This window comes from Podarcis filfolensis (assembly GCF_964270895.1).
Source record: "Podarcis filfolensis genome assembly, chromosome: 3".
Taxonomy (NCBI): domain Eukaryota; kingdom Metazoa; phylum Chordata; class Lepidosauria; order Squamata; family Lacertidae; genus Podarcis; species Podarcis filfolensis.
In genome coordinates this window covers 17563943-17580656 of record NC_139606.1, presented here as the reverse complement: position 1 = coordinate 17580656, position 16714 = coordinate 17563943, and the positions used below count along the sequence as shown (strand labels likewise).

The following is a 16714-nucleotide window of genomic DNA, read 5'->3' as shown; positions in this document are numbered from 1 at the left end:
TTTTTACACCCAGAACAATATGTGTGCATGTTAACTAAATGACCATTCTCCCCATGCCCAGGTCTGTGTACCCACAAGAATCACCCAGGGCTTGAAATATTGGCACAGTGTGTTTGTGTGTTGGTCAGAGGTAGAGATGGACAAACCTGTCCATTTGGGTTTCTCATTTTCCCCATCTTGAGTCCCGTTCTCCACAGTTCTGTGTCGGTGTGTGATGGTTTAGTGCTCATTTTCTCCTAAACTGAATGTTTTCATATGCAATGTTGCCTACAACATACATTTTTGCAAGCAATTTCCCCTAATACGTATTTGAACATGTTGCTTTCGCTAATAAATGCACTTTTTGGTACTCGTTATTCGGTTGGAGAACCAACCAAAACTCAAAACTTGGAGGAGTGTGAATTGCGAAGGAGGGTTGTGTTTTGGTTCACACATTGTTTCAGGAAGTGTTTTATCCGGTAGGTTTGCATGAAAAAGCCAATGGAACCAAATTACTCCCCCATCTCTTGGAGGGCTCTGCCTCCCGACCTGTTGAGCCAGTACCCAGTTTTGAAGACTCCAAGTGGGGGCCTGATTTGGTTAAAATTTGGGGGAGTCTGGAGGTGGGCTTACTTCACCACCCCCAATTTAAGCACCACCTCAGCTACCTCTAAAACATCTTACCTGGTGCTTTAAAAAAATAAATAAATTCAGGGATACTCTCATTTTCCTACTCATATTGAAATAACGGCCCTTCAAGGAGGTCAAACCTAGATTCACAAAATGTTTAGGGGTATGTGTGCCCCTGTGTATCCCCAGAAAAAAAGCACTGATCTTACCCCAAGTCCATAACTCCCTAGTAAGAGCAGATGCACTGCAATTATAAAGTCCCAGGTGCCATCTCCACCAAAAGGACATAAGTTCATGTGAACCTGTCTCTGCTTAAGGTAAACGTAAAGGTACCCCTGCCCGTATGGGCCAGTCGTGTCTGACTCTAGGGTTGTGCACTCATCTCACTTAAGAGGCCGGGAGCCAGCGCTGTCCGAAGACACTTCCGGGTCACGTGCCCAGCGTGCCAAAGCTGCTCTGGCGAGCCAGCACCAGCGCAGCACACAGAAACACCATTTACCTTCCCGCTAGTAAGCGGTCCCTAGTTATCTACTTGCACCCAGGGGTGCTTTCGAACTGCTAGGTTGGCAGGCACTGGGACTGAGCAACGGGAGCTCACCCCGCCGTGGGGATTCGAACCGCCAACCATACGATCGGCATGTCCTAGGTACTGAGGTTTTACCCACAGCGCTACCCGCATCCCTTGTCTCTGCTTAGATATCCTGTAATAATATAAGCCAAGCAGCCTAAAACAGCAGACAGACCCCACTGATTAAGTAATGACCACAAGCATAAAATAATACCACGGTACTGAAAACTTTGGGACATGTGATTTACAGATGTAGGAATCCAACTTCCCCCTCATTTGCACAGGTAAGTTAGCATATATCCATCACTAAAAATCCGAAGAACTCAAGAGACCGATTACGGCAACATGTCACTGCTCCATTTATCAAGAACATGAAGATACAAGAAAAAATAACATTCCACCCATGAGTCCGAACTGGGCCAAAGTACTGCAAAAATAATATATATATATATTGTTGTAATAAAAGAACATTATTCAAGTGGGGAACACTATTGCGGAAGAGATTATTTTTTGACAGAAAGCGAGCTTGGTTCCAGAAATGCTAGTGTCCATCAGGAAGAAACATATGGAGTTGCTTGGGCATGTTCAGAAAATACAGGAAGCATATGTGAAGCATAAATATTTGATCCATAAAACATCTTGCTGATCTTAGACATTCGTCTGCCTTCTGTTTGTCTTAGATAAACCATGAGTTTTCTTGCAGTTATCCTAAGAAAAAACCAAAACAAAATCGGGAAATTCTGGCGAGAGTCAAGATAGAATCCTGTGTTTGTAAGAATAACATTTTATTTGATTAAGGACTTGCGGGGGGGGGGGGAGCTTTTAGAGTGCCAAGTGTAAATAGTATAGTCTCATAAAAGGGAAACTGGGATGTAGCAAAATCGGGTGGCTTGTGTGGCTACACAATTTCATTTCCCAGTGGTCTGTCCAAAGTCCGTTTTGGGGTCCTAATCTGGCCCGCTGGTCGGTTTAATCTGGCCCCTGTGGCAGTTCATTTCCTGGGGTAAAATACCTAAAAATACCTCAACAACTTTGGTTGGCCCTTTGGTTGGCCTCCACAGCCCTTCACTTCATCAAATCTGGCCCTCTTTGAAAAGTTTGGACACCACTAGCCTAAGAGAACATGGAAGGTTCTTCTGCCCATGTGAAGAAAGAAAAGAAAGTCAGATGAAATCATGAGGCCACACACATCTTTGCTGTGAGGAGATTTCTGCCCAAATTTCACTTTAGCCTAATGCAATCCACCTCTGTCACAGGCATGGCACTAGTTCTGATGTCGGTATCTACGCTAGACTTGGCTCCATGGTAGGTGGACCTCCATCTGAGCAACATGATCTTCTTGAAGTACTTCATGGTGTTGTTCTTTACGGTTACGAAGCACATGGTGTTTATCATGCTGTTGCTCATGGCTATGCATTCCACTATGTAAAAGGCGGTAAGGTAATGCTTCTCTTTCACAAACACGGTGGGGAAAAAATCACGGACGATTGTGAATCCGTAGAAAGGTGCCCAGCAGAGGACATAGGCCGTCAGGATACACATCAGAACCAGTACCGTTTTCCTCCGGCAACGGAGCCTCTTCCGGATCTGTTCCGTCTGAAAGCCCGGGACCGTTTTGAACCAAAGTTCCCGCGAGATCCTGGCATAGCAGAGGGTCATGGTGAGAACGGGTCCGACAAACTCGATGCCAAAGATGAAGAGGAAATAGGATTTGTAATACATCTGCTGGTCGACAGGCCAAATCTGGCCACAGAAAATTTTCTTTTGGTTTTTGATCATGAATAATACTGTTTCCGTCGCAAAATACGCGGATGGGATGGCAATGATTAGAGAGACGATCCAGACAATGGCAATCAGAAAGGTTGCTGTTTGGTAGTTCATCCTGGGTTTCAGTGGGTGAACGATGGCAAGGTACCTGCAAAAGACAGATGTTTCCAAATTCTTGTTAGGAAAGGCTTGCAATTAAATCATATTTACTTGTTACTGGGTAGAAATAGCAAGTCTTTTTCTTAACTCCCACCACCACTATAATCAATGTTGAGGAAATACCCTTGGGCTGGCAGGCAAAGGTAAAGATAAAGGACCCCTGGGCGGTTATGTCCAGTCAAAGGCAACTATGGGGTTGTAGCGCTCATCTCGCTTTCAGGCCGAGGGAGACGACATTTGCCCACAGACAGTTTTCCGAGTCATGTGGCCAGCATGACTAAATCGCTTCTGGTGCAACAGGACACTGTGACAGAAACCAGAGCGCATGGAAATGCTGTTTACCTTCCTGCTGCAGTGGTACCTATTTATCTACATGCATTGGTGTGCTTTCGAACTGCTAGGTTGACAGGAGCTGGGACCAAGCAACGGGAGCTCACCCTGTCACAGGGATTTGAATTGCCGACCTTCCAATTGGCACAGCTCAAGTGGCTCAGTGGTTTGGACCACAGCATCACCCACATCCCTTCTTGGGCTGGCATAATATTGATGGTGGTGCATAGCCCTGCAATCGAAACCCAAACCCCTGATCCTGAGAGTGTCTCTGCTGATGGTGCAAAGCAGCATATCAGACTGTAAGTCTTAAAGTATAATGACATGAGGTTTTAGAGTTATTATTACGATTATTATTAAAAATCTAGATTGCTTCTGGGTGGTTTTTTTTAGCAATGATTTTATTTACTGCTGTTATTTTAATGTTACTTAATGTTGTCTGTAATCTTATCGTATTGTTGCTTTACTGATTGCTTGAGAGGGTAAGCACCCGAAAAGGCAAAATAATATATATATTATAAATACAAACTATGTTTTTAAAAAATACAAGCCCTGTGACATCAGGAAAGTGAAAAGGTTATAGGGCTTACTCAGCCAATGCCCTGATTTTCTCTTGTATTAATCAGTGGATCCCAAGGTCACCCGGGGCCGTCTCTTTAGATTTCAGAGTAGTGTTACAGTCGTGGCTCATCATAACGCAATATCATGTTTTCCATACCATTTCTTTCAGCAACAATTGGCTGCAAACTACTTTCCTGCACTGAAAAAGGTTGTAGGCAAACTCCTAATTATACCTGATGCTTTCCTGTAACGTGAATTGTTTTCAGTACTTCTTATCTGTAGCTGCCCAGCTACTCAGATGGGAAGTTGAAACACATTCTGTCTGCATGTATTGACAGTTTGTTCTTATTCAAGATTAATGTTTTTAATCAACTGAGAATGCAGTGCGTTCATATTTCCACATGAAGGCAAACGCAAGAGGTTTGCATTGATTCCTAACAGCGTCTGTGAATTAAGGGCCTGATAGGAATGCGAGAATTCCTCTGGAAGAAAGACACTGGGAATTAAGATTGCATGCACAGCTTCCCATAAGCATCAGTGCTTTGGTTGACAAGAGTGAAAGCTATTTTGCTTCTCTTATTTGCAGAGCTGGTGGGAGTGAGCATGAAACTTCCCCTCCTTTGATAACAGCTGGTGGAAGCCCAAGATAAATAAGCATTCACCCTGATCTAGACAGAGAAATCTGCAGGAAGGAGTAACAGTATATCAGGATTCATGTTCCCAAAGTGGACCTCTATTGAAGTGGTTGGATGTGGCTTTAAATCAAGAGGGGCTAATCTGTGGCCTGCAGGCTGCGTACAGTCCCTTAAATGTTTTAATGTGGCCCCAAGGACCCGCCCTCCAAATTTGCTTCTATTTTTAAAGCCTATTTGATGCTTGCTCTTCACACACATAACACTTCTTAGATGTTTGGGGTATCCAGATCGGGAGCCACTTTTTACCTTTAAAGGGGGACTTGGGTGGTGCTGTGGGTTAAACCACAAAGCCTAGGGCTTGACAATCAGAAGGTTGGCGGTTCGAATCCCCGCGATGGGGTGAGCTCCCATTGCTCAGTCCCAGCTCCTGCCAACCTAGCAGTTCGAAAGCATGAAGTGCAAGTAGATAAATAGGTACCACTCTGGCAGGAAGGTAAACGGCGTTTCCGTGCGCTGCTCTGGTTCACCAGAAGTGGCTTAGTCATGCTGGCCACATGACCCGGAAGCTGTACGCCGGCTCCCTCGGCTAATAAAGCGAGATGAGCGCCGCAACCCCAGAGTCATCCGCAACTGGACCTAACAGTCAGGGGTCCCTTTACCTTTACCTTTTCCCGTCTTTGGGGCAGCACCATTGTAAGAAGGTCTTATAGCTGAGGAACCAAGAAGGAGAGATCATTCAAGACTATCTTGCAATGGCTCTTCCAGAGGTCATTTGTTAAGGTAAAAAGAGGGCTTCGCTCCCCCTTGTTTCCTACCTCATTCAAGTGCAGCAGAATCTCTCCCTGCTCCTCAGCTGATTGGTAGAAGAGCAGGGATTGGGGCTGTGAAGTATATATATGTTTCACTGTATCATTAGTAGTATCATTACTAATATTATTCATTTCCTTCCATATCTATATCTATATATTGTATTAAATGCCATCCCAATCTCCACGCAGTGAGAGATTCCAGGGGTTCCAGGCACCTACCTAGGGTTTGTGTTTCCTTCTGGAAATGAGGATCTGCAGAGACTGTGGTGTCTTTGTGATATATGATTTATTAAAAGGTAAAAAGGTAAAGAACCCCTGGATGGTTAAGTCCAGTCAAAGGCGACTATGTGGTGAGGTGCTCATCTCATTTTTTCAGGCCGAGGGAGCTGGTGTTTGTCCACAGACAGCTTTCCAGGTCATGTGACCAGCATGACTAAACCGCTTCTGGCACAACGGGACACCATGACAGAAACCAGAGCGCACAGAAATGCCGCTTACCTTCCCACCAGAGTGGTACCTATTTATCTACTTGCACTGGCGTGCTTTTGAACTGCTAGGTTGGCAGGAGCTGGGACAGAGCAATGGGAGCTTACCCTGTCATGGGGATTCGAACTGCCAGCCTTCCAATCGGCAAGCACAAGAGGGCGCGTCCCATTCCCTTTACCTTATTTACACATATATACAACCTGAGTCTAGATAGAGGAGCTCCCAGCATTACACTCTAAGGGGGTCCCTTGCTTCTCCCATAGGCACAGCATGAGAAATCACCCATGCTCTGTGTCTCCTTCTACAGCCCCCACTCTCGCTTGTCACCTCTAACAATTCCCCTCTGTACACAACAATTCCCCTCTGTACACAAGGGATTGCATCACAGGAGTTAGACCATATGGGACTGCATAGTAAAGGTAAAGGGACCCCTGACCATTAGGTCCAGTCGTGGCCGACTCTGGGGTTGCGATGCTCATCTCGCTTTATTGGCCAAGGGAGCCGGAGTACAGCGTCTGGGTCATGTGGCCAGCATAACTAAGCCGCTTCTGGCGAACTAGAGCAGCACACAGAAACGCCGTTTACCTACCCATCGGAGCGATACCTATTTATCTGCTTGTACTTTGACATGCTTACAAACTGCTAGGTGGGCAGGAGCTGGGACCAAGTAACGGGAGCTCACCCCGTCACTGGGATTCGAACCGCCGACCTTCTGATCGGCAAGCCCTAGGCTCTGTTGCTTAAACCACAGCGCCACGTGTCCCTGGAACTGCATAGAGCTTCATGCATTTTTTTATAGCTCAGTCAGAAAAGCATGAGACTCTTAATCTCAGGGTAACGAGTTTGAGCCCCATGTTGGGCAAAAGATTCCTACATTGCAGGGGTTGGACTAGATGACCCTTGTGGTCTCTTCATGATGCTATGATTAACCTTTTCATATGTGCTTTTCACCAACGCACACATTTTTGCAAGCAAAATTTCCCCTAACATAATGCATTTTCGTATGCTATTTTCTATTATACACACTTTCCTCTAACGTTTTGCAAACACCATTGGGCTGGAGCATTGCAAAATTCTGATGAGTCCAAATTTTGAAGGCTAGCTGTGCTCGGTTCTCATATTGTTTCGGAAAGTGTAAATTCGATAGCGCAAATTTGGCTTTAAAGGAGTACCAAATTGAATTTCTCTTCTACAAGGACTTGACTATCCAGGTGTCGGTGAAGATAGAAGCTGAGTTTGGGTAACTGGAGAACAGGGGAAGAGGAAGGAAGTGGGGGGGGGGAGAGATAAAATCCACGGGTATATGAAAATAGCATATTTTAAAACTTTTTTAAAAAAAAAAATCCAGATGGAAAAATGCTTAAGATGAAATATTTCAGCTTCTGTGACTTTAGTTTCTTAAAAATTGCTCTGCAGGTGAACTGGTAATAGACAACAAGCGCTGCATGGAAGTGACAATGAGGATGGTGACAGTTCCATCAGTGCTTGCAATTGACTTCTACTAGCTCTTGAAGAAGTATCAGAATGCACTGTGATTTTTAATTCCCTTTCTAGGTTACCACGGGCCTCTTATCAGAGAAGAGAATGCTACATAAAACCATTTTCAAAGCTACATTGGTGTTTTACAAAGCCAAACTGCCCATTAAGCTACTAGGTTCCCCCCCTTAAACTTTCACCTCTACTGAATTCTCTTCCCGAAGCCTAATACTTTGCATTCTACTAGTCTCACTACTTGAGAAGCATGTTGTTACTCTTTATTTCTACTTCAGAATTAAAATCTTGGACATTTCTCAGTGTAGTTCTTTTTCCCCCTGATATGTGGCTGTATACTAAAAACATTTCTTATATATTAGTGTGTCCTATTACAATGGAGGAGCATTAACTGTAGATTTTCCATTGCTGTTACAAGCCTACGTTTTTATATAAAACATTCAGAAAATAAATTTCCTTGACACAAAACATAGTTGCAAAAATAATACTGGTCTCTCCAGAGCTGAGTCAGGCTAAGAGAGAGAGAGAGAGAGAGAGAGAGAGAGAGAGAGAGAAGATTGCCGCTCTTCCAGATTACGATCCCATATTGCAAAGATACGGCCATTATATGATCACTAAACAATAATAGTCTGTAGAAATGGATTCGTCAAAGGCCGTTTATGTTTGTGCGCCAACAAGTCTGCCATATTATTGGTAATTTCAAAAGACGCCGTAAACCCCAAAGACGCCGTTCTGACATTGTCAAAATTAGGTTGTTATGCAAAGAGGAGGCAAAGTTTATTTGGCTTTGGGGCACTTTCAGACTGTTGAGTGGGATTTGACCACATGCCAGGAAATTCAGATTGCACAACCACAGTTGATTAGGAGGTCTTGTACAACAAATCTGCTTTCACTTCTTTGCACTGGAAAAAGTGCTTTGAGGCAACATGGTCTAAATCAGGATAGATGCTCAATAAGCAAGCTGCTTGGAAGTGCCCTTCAGTACAAATACTAGTTGTGTGACCCTCAAGCTCAGGATGTTTTTAATGTTTGCCATTTTTTATATGTTTTTATATGTGCTGGAAGCTGTCCAGAGTGGCTGGGGAAACCCAGCCAGATGGGCGACGTATAAATAATAAAATGATTATTGTTATTCTTTTTATAAAGGAGCATAGACTCTGCCAATTGCTGCGTGCTTCTGGTTCTGCTTGTCAATTTTGTATATTAATGGCATACACTATCCCCACCAGCTACTTAATAATAATTATTGCTAGTTCTCTTTCAAATCATGCTCAGGTTTCACACTCAGAGAGGATATTGTTTTAAAACTTCAAGATGACTAGAAACTCGTTTATGAAATAAGAGGATGGCTGGATAAGCCACATGCAGCAAAAGCTAGCTTTGATTGCAGACGTTTGACCCCAGGACTGAAATTCTTTGCAGTGATTATGAAGCAGTGCTTCAACCTAAATTTTCTCATAAATTGAAAAAGAAATCTTTTTTGCTTCTGCTGAATCATGCTTTGAATTGGAAACAAAAGATAATCCACTCTAATGCATCCTTGCATGCTCACAAGCTAACCTGCAGAGCGATTTTTAATATTAAATAGTAATGAAATGAAATAAATCCTAGGCATTTATTTATCTGGATTTTTGTTTAAATAAAAGATTAAGAGATGAGGTATTTCTTTCATGGCTTTTAAACCTGCTTTTGGTACCCCTTCTCTCTCTTTCCCCACAACTGATGGCTAAAACAGCCTGGAAAGATAGAGCACAGGGACCTGGAAGGATAATTCGTGTCCAGATCAGAGGTGCAAAACAATGGGCTGCCTGAGAAGGTGTGCAAGGAAAAGGAAATCCTTCTATTGTATTACAGTATTACAAGCCCCAGGGCTGAAACAGGTTGCCCTTCTGCCACAAGAATGTTGATAGCCAAATGGTGGAAGGGAGATACAATGCCAACTAAAATGGAGTGGCAAGCGAAATTATTTGATCATGCAGAATTGGCAAAGATGACAGGAAAAATTAGGAACCAGACAAACCAAAAGTTCAGTGCTTTTTTCTAAAAATAAATAAATGTTTAGAGGTACTCTCATTTTCCTACTCATATTGAAATACTGCCCCTCAATGAGGCCAAACTTAGATTCATAAAATGTTAAGAGGTATGCGTCCCCCCAGAAAAAAAGGTTTAATAAAGAATGGGATATATACCAATTATATTTAAAAGAACATTGTCCATATATGAAATCTTTGACATGCTTTGATTAACTTCTGCAATGTTATATGGTAATTTATAGGTAATTTATAGGTAATTTATGATAAGTTAAAGGTCATACAATATGCAGACAACAAGGAAATGAAGGACCCATACTGAGGAAGAGGGAGGTCTTAACGTATGGAATGATTTTATTTTATATGTAACGTTTTCTTTGTATTTGATGGGCTTTGTTTTTCCTTTTGTTCTTTTCGTGGTGAATGGACTTAATATGCAAAATCAATAAAGATTAAATTGCAAAAAAATGAAAAAGAAGAAACAGGTTCCCCTTTGCTGGGAAAACAGTCTGCATCATCCACTCTGCTAAGCCAAAATGTCACAAAGTCCTTTCACCTCAAGCCTCTGAGACGTTGTGAAGTGTGTACACTGTGAAGTGTGTTGCATTTTGGAGCACGATGTACATAGATTCTGAAGCGGAGAGAAGTGCCTAATTAACTGTTCAGTATTTAAATTGCTAATGTGTTTTTAAAGGGAAAATCTGTTTGGATAATGAGGATCTTAAGCAGGAATATAGAATTCTTGGTGACTGGTAGGGATGAGGGAGAGACTGGATTCCATTCACATTTAAAGGTGAATCTATCTTCTCTTTCTGAAACAACCTAGAACCATAATGAGCATGCCTTAGAAGCTCTCACAATTTTGCAATGCAGTTCTCCAGGCAATCGGTGTTGATAAAAATGCATATATTAGGGAAAAGTGTGCATGAAATATATTCTAAAATATATTCTACAATATAGAACCAAAATACACATCCCTTAGAAGTTCACGCAATTTTGCCATATGGTTCTCCAAGGAATCGTTGTTGATAAAAATGCATATATTAGGGAATGGTGCACATAAAAATCAATACATTAGTGAAAATAACATACAAGATTGCATTCTCTTAAGGAAATTTGCTTGCACAAATGTATACATCAGTCAAAATTGCATATAAAAATGAGTTTATTAGGAGGAATTTGCACCAAAATGCCGAGGCTTTTGAAGAAGAAAACAAAAACAAAAGTTAGGTAGAGAACTGAATTTAAGACGTGGGAAATGAGAGACTGGCAGATCCCACCCTCTCTAGCTACAGGCAAACCCAGTTCCAATTATCCTCCTTACCTGTCCACAGCAATCGCCAAGAGCGCATTGGTGGAGACGTAGAGTGAGACAGTGCGCAAGTAGTTGACCGAGGCGCAGAGCACATGGCCATGCTCCCACGACAGCTGCCGGACCACATAGTAGTCCATCTCAAAAGGGCAGCAGACGATGGCCACAATGAAGTCAGAGATAGCCAGGTTTGCAATGAGAAGGTTGGTGAGATTGCGCAGCTTCTTATATCGGGCCAGAGCAGCGATGAAGACAAAGTTGCCGATGCCACAGACCAGCATGATACCAACCAGCGCCACACCGATGACGATCTTGGCGGCGAAGAAAGTGCGGGTCTTGGTCACGTCATCGCCGTCGTCCAAGGGTAGATCATAGTCGTTGTAGCTGAAGTTGAAGGGGAAAGTGTAGTTTGGGGAGAAGGAAAAGTCTCTGCTGAAGTGGCTGTATATCGCAGCAAAGTTGGTGCTCGCGAGCGTGTCGTTGGTAGGGTGCCATTCATGCCTCATGATGTTGCTCTGGTCAGTCTCTTCTTATCTCACGAGGAAGCTGTTGTGAGCTTTTGTCTTCTCAGTATCTCCCAGGAAGGTCCAGCCAGGGAAGAGAGCTTGCACTTCTGCAAATTGGGATCTTTGACAGCAACCAAGCCATTCCACACCTTTTAAAATCAGAATAGAAAAGAGAATCAGAGGGAGCAGCAAATGTATGGGAAAGCAGAGGTACTCCTGTGCTAAAGACTTCTGCTTGAGAGCCATAGATCGGGAAATGAATAACGCTTTGGCAGCCCATGTGTAAATATTTCCAACTGCTCTGCATTTACCGGTATATCACTCGCAATAAATATTTGAGATGCAGTGCTTTACAGTAGCATTTTGAAATAACATATCGGGGTAGGTGAGAGAGGTAAAAGCAAATATTTTCCAGGTTAGGTTATGCTCCTTCTATTCTATCTATTTGTGTAGCAATTATATAGAGCTGGGTAAAGCTACCAGATGTTTGTGTTGTCACCAATACTGCCTTGTTAATGGCTGCCAACACAGTAACAAATTTACTCAGTTGCCTCTCTGGAAATTGCCACTAGACTGTGTCACCTCACTTCAGAGCACATGTCATGGACTTTTCCTTCAATTCTTTTACAGTCTGCTAAGGGCTCAGAGAGAAACTGCGTCTTGAGAGAAAGTGCATCTTGTGCACTTTGGAATGTTATAAGTAATTAAATTGAGTGGAAGCAATCTCACGCCAACAAGGCTTTTTATTATTATTTTGGAAATGGTTAAACAGATACACAGTGCCAGATTTCTAAACTGTGCAATGCCATAAGCTTTGGTTTGGGTCAATCAGCAGAACTGATGTTCAGCATGCATCTGAGGATAGGCTCAGGGATGCTAGGAAGTCTAGCTTGCAAGGGAGCAGAACAACAAATCTGAAACCACAAACCGCAGGGGATTGTTTGTTTTTTGCAGGTTCACATTTGTGTGTTGAGGACCCCCAAGACATCCCCGAAAAAAAACACAGTTCACACATAATTTTGGTTTTGGTTTTTGGCATAATTTTGGCCACAACCTTATTGAATTACAGTATGTGAGTGGTTGCTTAGGCATTGGTTAGTGACTACCTTTTCCCACTTGGAGGTAGGAACAGAACAAACAACCACACCCGTGCGGAAGTCAGTAAGGGTAAACCATTTTGGGGAGAGAATAAAGCTGGGCGCCAGGCTCTGACCTCTCCCCAAATGCTCCCTGGGGCTCTTGCGTGGCCCTAGCCCTTTGCCAGGGATTCGGACAAAGGCATGGCGAGCCCCTGTTTTCCTTTACTGGAATACCCTTCCAGCAGCAGCATTGGAGGGGCAAGCACAGCCAATCCATGCCCCCTCCACCAACCAAAAATTAACCAATGCCTAACCGCAACCTTGGGACGTGGGTGGCGCTGTGGGTTAAACCACAGAGCCTAGAACTTGCCGATCAGAAGTAGGTACCTCTCCGGCGGGATGGTAAACGGCATTTCCGTGCGCTGCTCTGGTTCGCCAGAAGCGGCTTCGTCATGCTGACCACATGACCCGGAAGCTGTACACCGGCTCCCTTGGCCAATAAAGCAAGATGAGCACTGCAACCCTAGAGTCGGCCACGACTGGACCTAATGGTCCGGGGTCCCTTTACCTTTACCTAACCGCAACCTTACATGTTGTGTCGATTTGCTACGAAGTAGGCAGAACCCAAATGGCACCAGCCAATTAGCCAAATGGTAAAAATTCCTACCAGGCCCCTGCCCCAAAGCAGACAACCCCATGACAAGCATAGCAAGGTCAGCGCGAACAAACCCTAAATAAAGGGAGGGGGGTAATCCGATGTGCGCAGCAAAAAGTGGAAGCTCAACGCTGCACACAGGGAACATATATAGCACCCCCATCAATCAAATAAAATTGCAACAATAAATTTCCCCCAGCAACAACTGAAGGTGTCCAATCAAATACATGGCCATCCAAACTAACCCGCCCAGCAACAGGGGATGTCATGGTTGCTCCCACCGCAACACGTGCTCTCCATGAAGGAGAACCCGCTTTGGCAGATAAAGGAGTTGTATCCATGTCTGCATATGTCGATGGGCTGTGGCTCAGCCATAGAGCATCTGGTTTGCATGCAGAAGGTTCCAGGTTCAATTCCCAGCCCCTCCAGGTTCAATTCTCCAGCCTCTCCTCGATAAAATATAAATGCTCCGAAGTTTTGTGTATGGCTCTGATTCATTCACCGAGCCCTGCCTAGGGGAAGGTTTCCCCATTCCCAACAGTGATGATGGACATCTGCAGCACTGGATGGGCACATAAATCCTGGAGCAGTTATTTGGCGGCAGTTGCGTGGATGCGCAATGCACAGAACCGACTGACCTGTGCAATTCAGGCTTTGTTTATAACCTGTGCATTGCTAATTCACATGGTACGTATCATTTACTTCTGCGGATGGGTCAGAAATTTTTCTTGCATTCGCAAACGTATGAGATGCAAACTTCTGAGTCTGGTTTGGTCACATTGAAAGCAACACAATAAAGGGCCACTTTATTTACGATGCAGACTGGCAAAGTGCTGCCTTTTGTCAGCTTCTCCTGGTTGGAGACCATGCCAGCTTCACCAGGAAAAGGGGGAAAGGACAGAGAGGCATTTAAATGAGCTTTATCTGCTTAATGATTGGAGGGTAAAGTATAATTAGAAATAATAATCATCAAGATTATTATTGCAACCTCTGGTTGCAAGGTTTATTTATTTACATGTAGCAAGCAACACAATTTCTTTTGGTCTCCGTACCCGCTTTGCCTCGAAGCACACCATCATACTTTTAAAGACTCTGAACCCATCTCTGGAAATGGACCTGCTTCTGGGTTCATAATATTAGGATGCCAAGCTGTGCGCACAAAAATGCCAAAAAGCAACTGAGAAAAGCAGCTGTTGGCAGTAGCTGCTTAACAATGTCCACTAAACAGCATGACTTTTTTTTTAGACAGCAAAGGAAAGCCTGCACAACAGGGGAGATCAGCTCCCGCTTGCAACCATCAAACAGTGTTTTTGAAGAAGCACATCAGTGTTCACAAGGCAGCTGTGCTGATGGATTTTTTCTTCCCTTCCAGAGGAAACTTCTTCGGGCAAAGTTCAATTCTTTATCCTGTTTCAGAGGAACAAATGCACGCTTACCATTTATGTTAGCAAACCTCACCAAAATCAGCCTGAAGATGCTAACAACAGTGATGATTGATGATAACATAGCATAGAATCTTTGAGGATTTTTGGCGGTTCACAGAGACATCGGTTTTTGTGGGCAGCCCAATAAACTGATGTCTCTGAGGTCCCACAATGCTTATTGCCTTTTTGTTGCTGGCGACTAGCATAAATCTTGTAATTGAAAAGTCTTCAGAATGCCAGCTGAAGCAGCTTTATCTGGAAGTAAGTTTCACGAAAAACAATGAGACCTTCGCCACCCCCACCAAGGAAATGTGTTAGGATCAGGGTGTAAATAATTTCTAGAAATCAATCCAGGACAATGTTTAGGGAGGTGTGTGTGCCAAATTGCTGCAGAAGAACAGCAGAAAACATCCAAGCTCAAAATCAATTGATAGGTACAGCTATTTATTTATTTTAAAAAAGCAAATTAGGAGTTTATAAATTTTCCAAATCAGCTTCCTGTACCTTGCAAAATAATTAACGCAGCATTTTTTAAAAGTACAAATCAGACGTTACCTGTTCCAAGGCTATGCTTCGTCTCTTTGATGCCGTGCAGAGATGCTGAGTTCTTAGTATGCTACGCTCCACAGAATGCTTGCAGTCCTGCTGGAAGCACAGCACTGAAGGTTATCTAGTGATGCTGTGCAGGACTAAAGACGGAATCGCACATCTGCCTTGTAGCTGAGAGAAATCAGAAGCCTGCCTCCCTCTGTGGCTGAATCTAAATCCTTTTCTCTGTGGGAGGCATCTCTACGCTTCCTGTGCAGATCTAATTTTAAAGAGCCAGTCTGCAATAAGTCACACACCCCTTCCCTATGTGTGTCTGGGTATGTGCGTAGACATGCATAAGATTCCGTTTCTATATTCAGAACGATCTTCCAGAACACAAGCAGAGCTCTTTATCTCTGAATTCGTTATACGAAAGCATATTGCAAAACCTGATCACCTGATCACCGATCATTTCATCGGACAAATACAAATGGACTGGATCACTAGGCTCAATGTTGTCAGCTGTGATACCCTTCTCCCTTCTCCCTTCCCCCAAAACAATTACCCTTCTCACAGCAGCTTTGACTGTGATATGATTTCCCCAACCACAATTCTCAGCGACTGAAACCATTTTAGAGAAGCACTGAGATTTCTAGGGTTTCTGTATGTTGGTATTCACTTGGAATATGGGGCGACTGGGCATCCGGCATAAACTGTATTCTTGACCTGAATCACCTAAATAAATATATATTAGGGTACAGAATATGTATGTGAACTATGGGCACAATCCAGCTGAAAACAAGAATTTTAGAAAAACAAACAAACCTTGAGAGTTATGCATATTGGCCTCCACAGTCAATTACGGACCTACTGTTAAGACTATGTTCATGGAAGACAATCTTTCTCTCTTTTTTAATTCAATCTATATTGATTTAAAATCAACATAGACACACACAAAAACACTTAGAAAAAGAATAAAGAAAACAGAACAAAAAACACATAGCACATCTCTTACAAATAAAAATAAAGAAGAAAATAGAACAGTACATCGCGAATACACAAAAGTATTTCAGCCATCAACTTCTGACTTCCTTGATGTGGGTTCTTTGTTTCCTTAATTACTTGCCTCTATTTTTTTTAATAAACTTAGTCTTTATTAAATCTTTTTTGTGTTCTTTATACCTTATTCAATTCCAAGAGTTATTCAAGGCATTCTAAAGTTTTAATATGGGGACACTGTTCTTTTAAATATTGTCTATAGATTTCCCATTCCCTTTTAAACTTCTGGGTCGGTCGATCTCTGATCTTTTCCATCATATATGCTAGTTCCATATATTCAAGCAGTTTTGCTTGCCACTCCTCTTTCCTTTATTATTATTATTATTATTATTATTATTTACGTTTAGAGGGGATTCTGATTTAGTCATAATCCAGTCATAATCCCACAGATGGTAGCTTTGCCCCACTGGCTCCTCAGCCAAGCACATACACCAGAGGTCTGAACCTGCAGTTCCTCTCATACTGAGCAGGATTTTGATTGCAACAACACATCACCAGTAGGGTAAAACTAACCTGTCTCACGATGGTCTAACTGCCACTCTTCTTTTGATGGAATTTTATCTCCTTTCCACAATCTTACTCGGCTACGAGTTACAGTGGTAACCTTCAGCTTATATATGCTTCAGGTTACAGACTCAGCTAACACAGAAATAGTACCTCGGGTTAAGAACTTTGCTTCAGGATGAGAACAGAAATCGTGCTCCAG

At 43.0% G+C, this 16714-nt stretch overlaps 1 protein-coding gene across 1 annotated transcript; it reads right to left on the bottom strand.

Moving 5' to 3' along the window:
• Positions 1 to 1298: 1298 nt before the first annotated feature.
• Positions 1299 to 15368, bottom strand: LOC310759717 (prokineticin receptor 2). Its single transcript, XM_083607360.1, has 3 exons — positions 14977 to 15368; positions 10770 to 11412; positions 1299 to 3092 (listed from the first exon to the last, which is right to left on the bottom strand). Exons 2-3 carry the CDS (start codon positions 11261 to 11263, stop codon positions 2399 to 2401), a joined length of 1188 nt encoding a protein of 395 aa, XP_083463486.1. The 5' UTR covers positions 11264 to 11412; positions 14977 to 15368; the 3' UTR covers positions 1299 to 2398.
• Positions 15369 to 16714: the final 1346 nt, after the last annotated feature.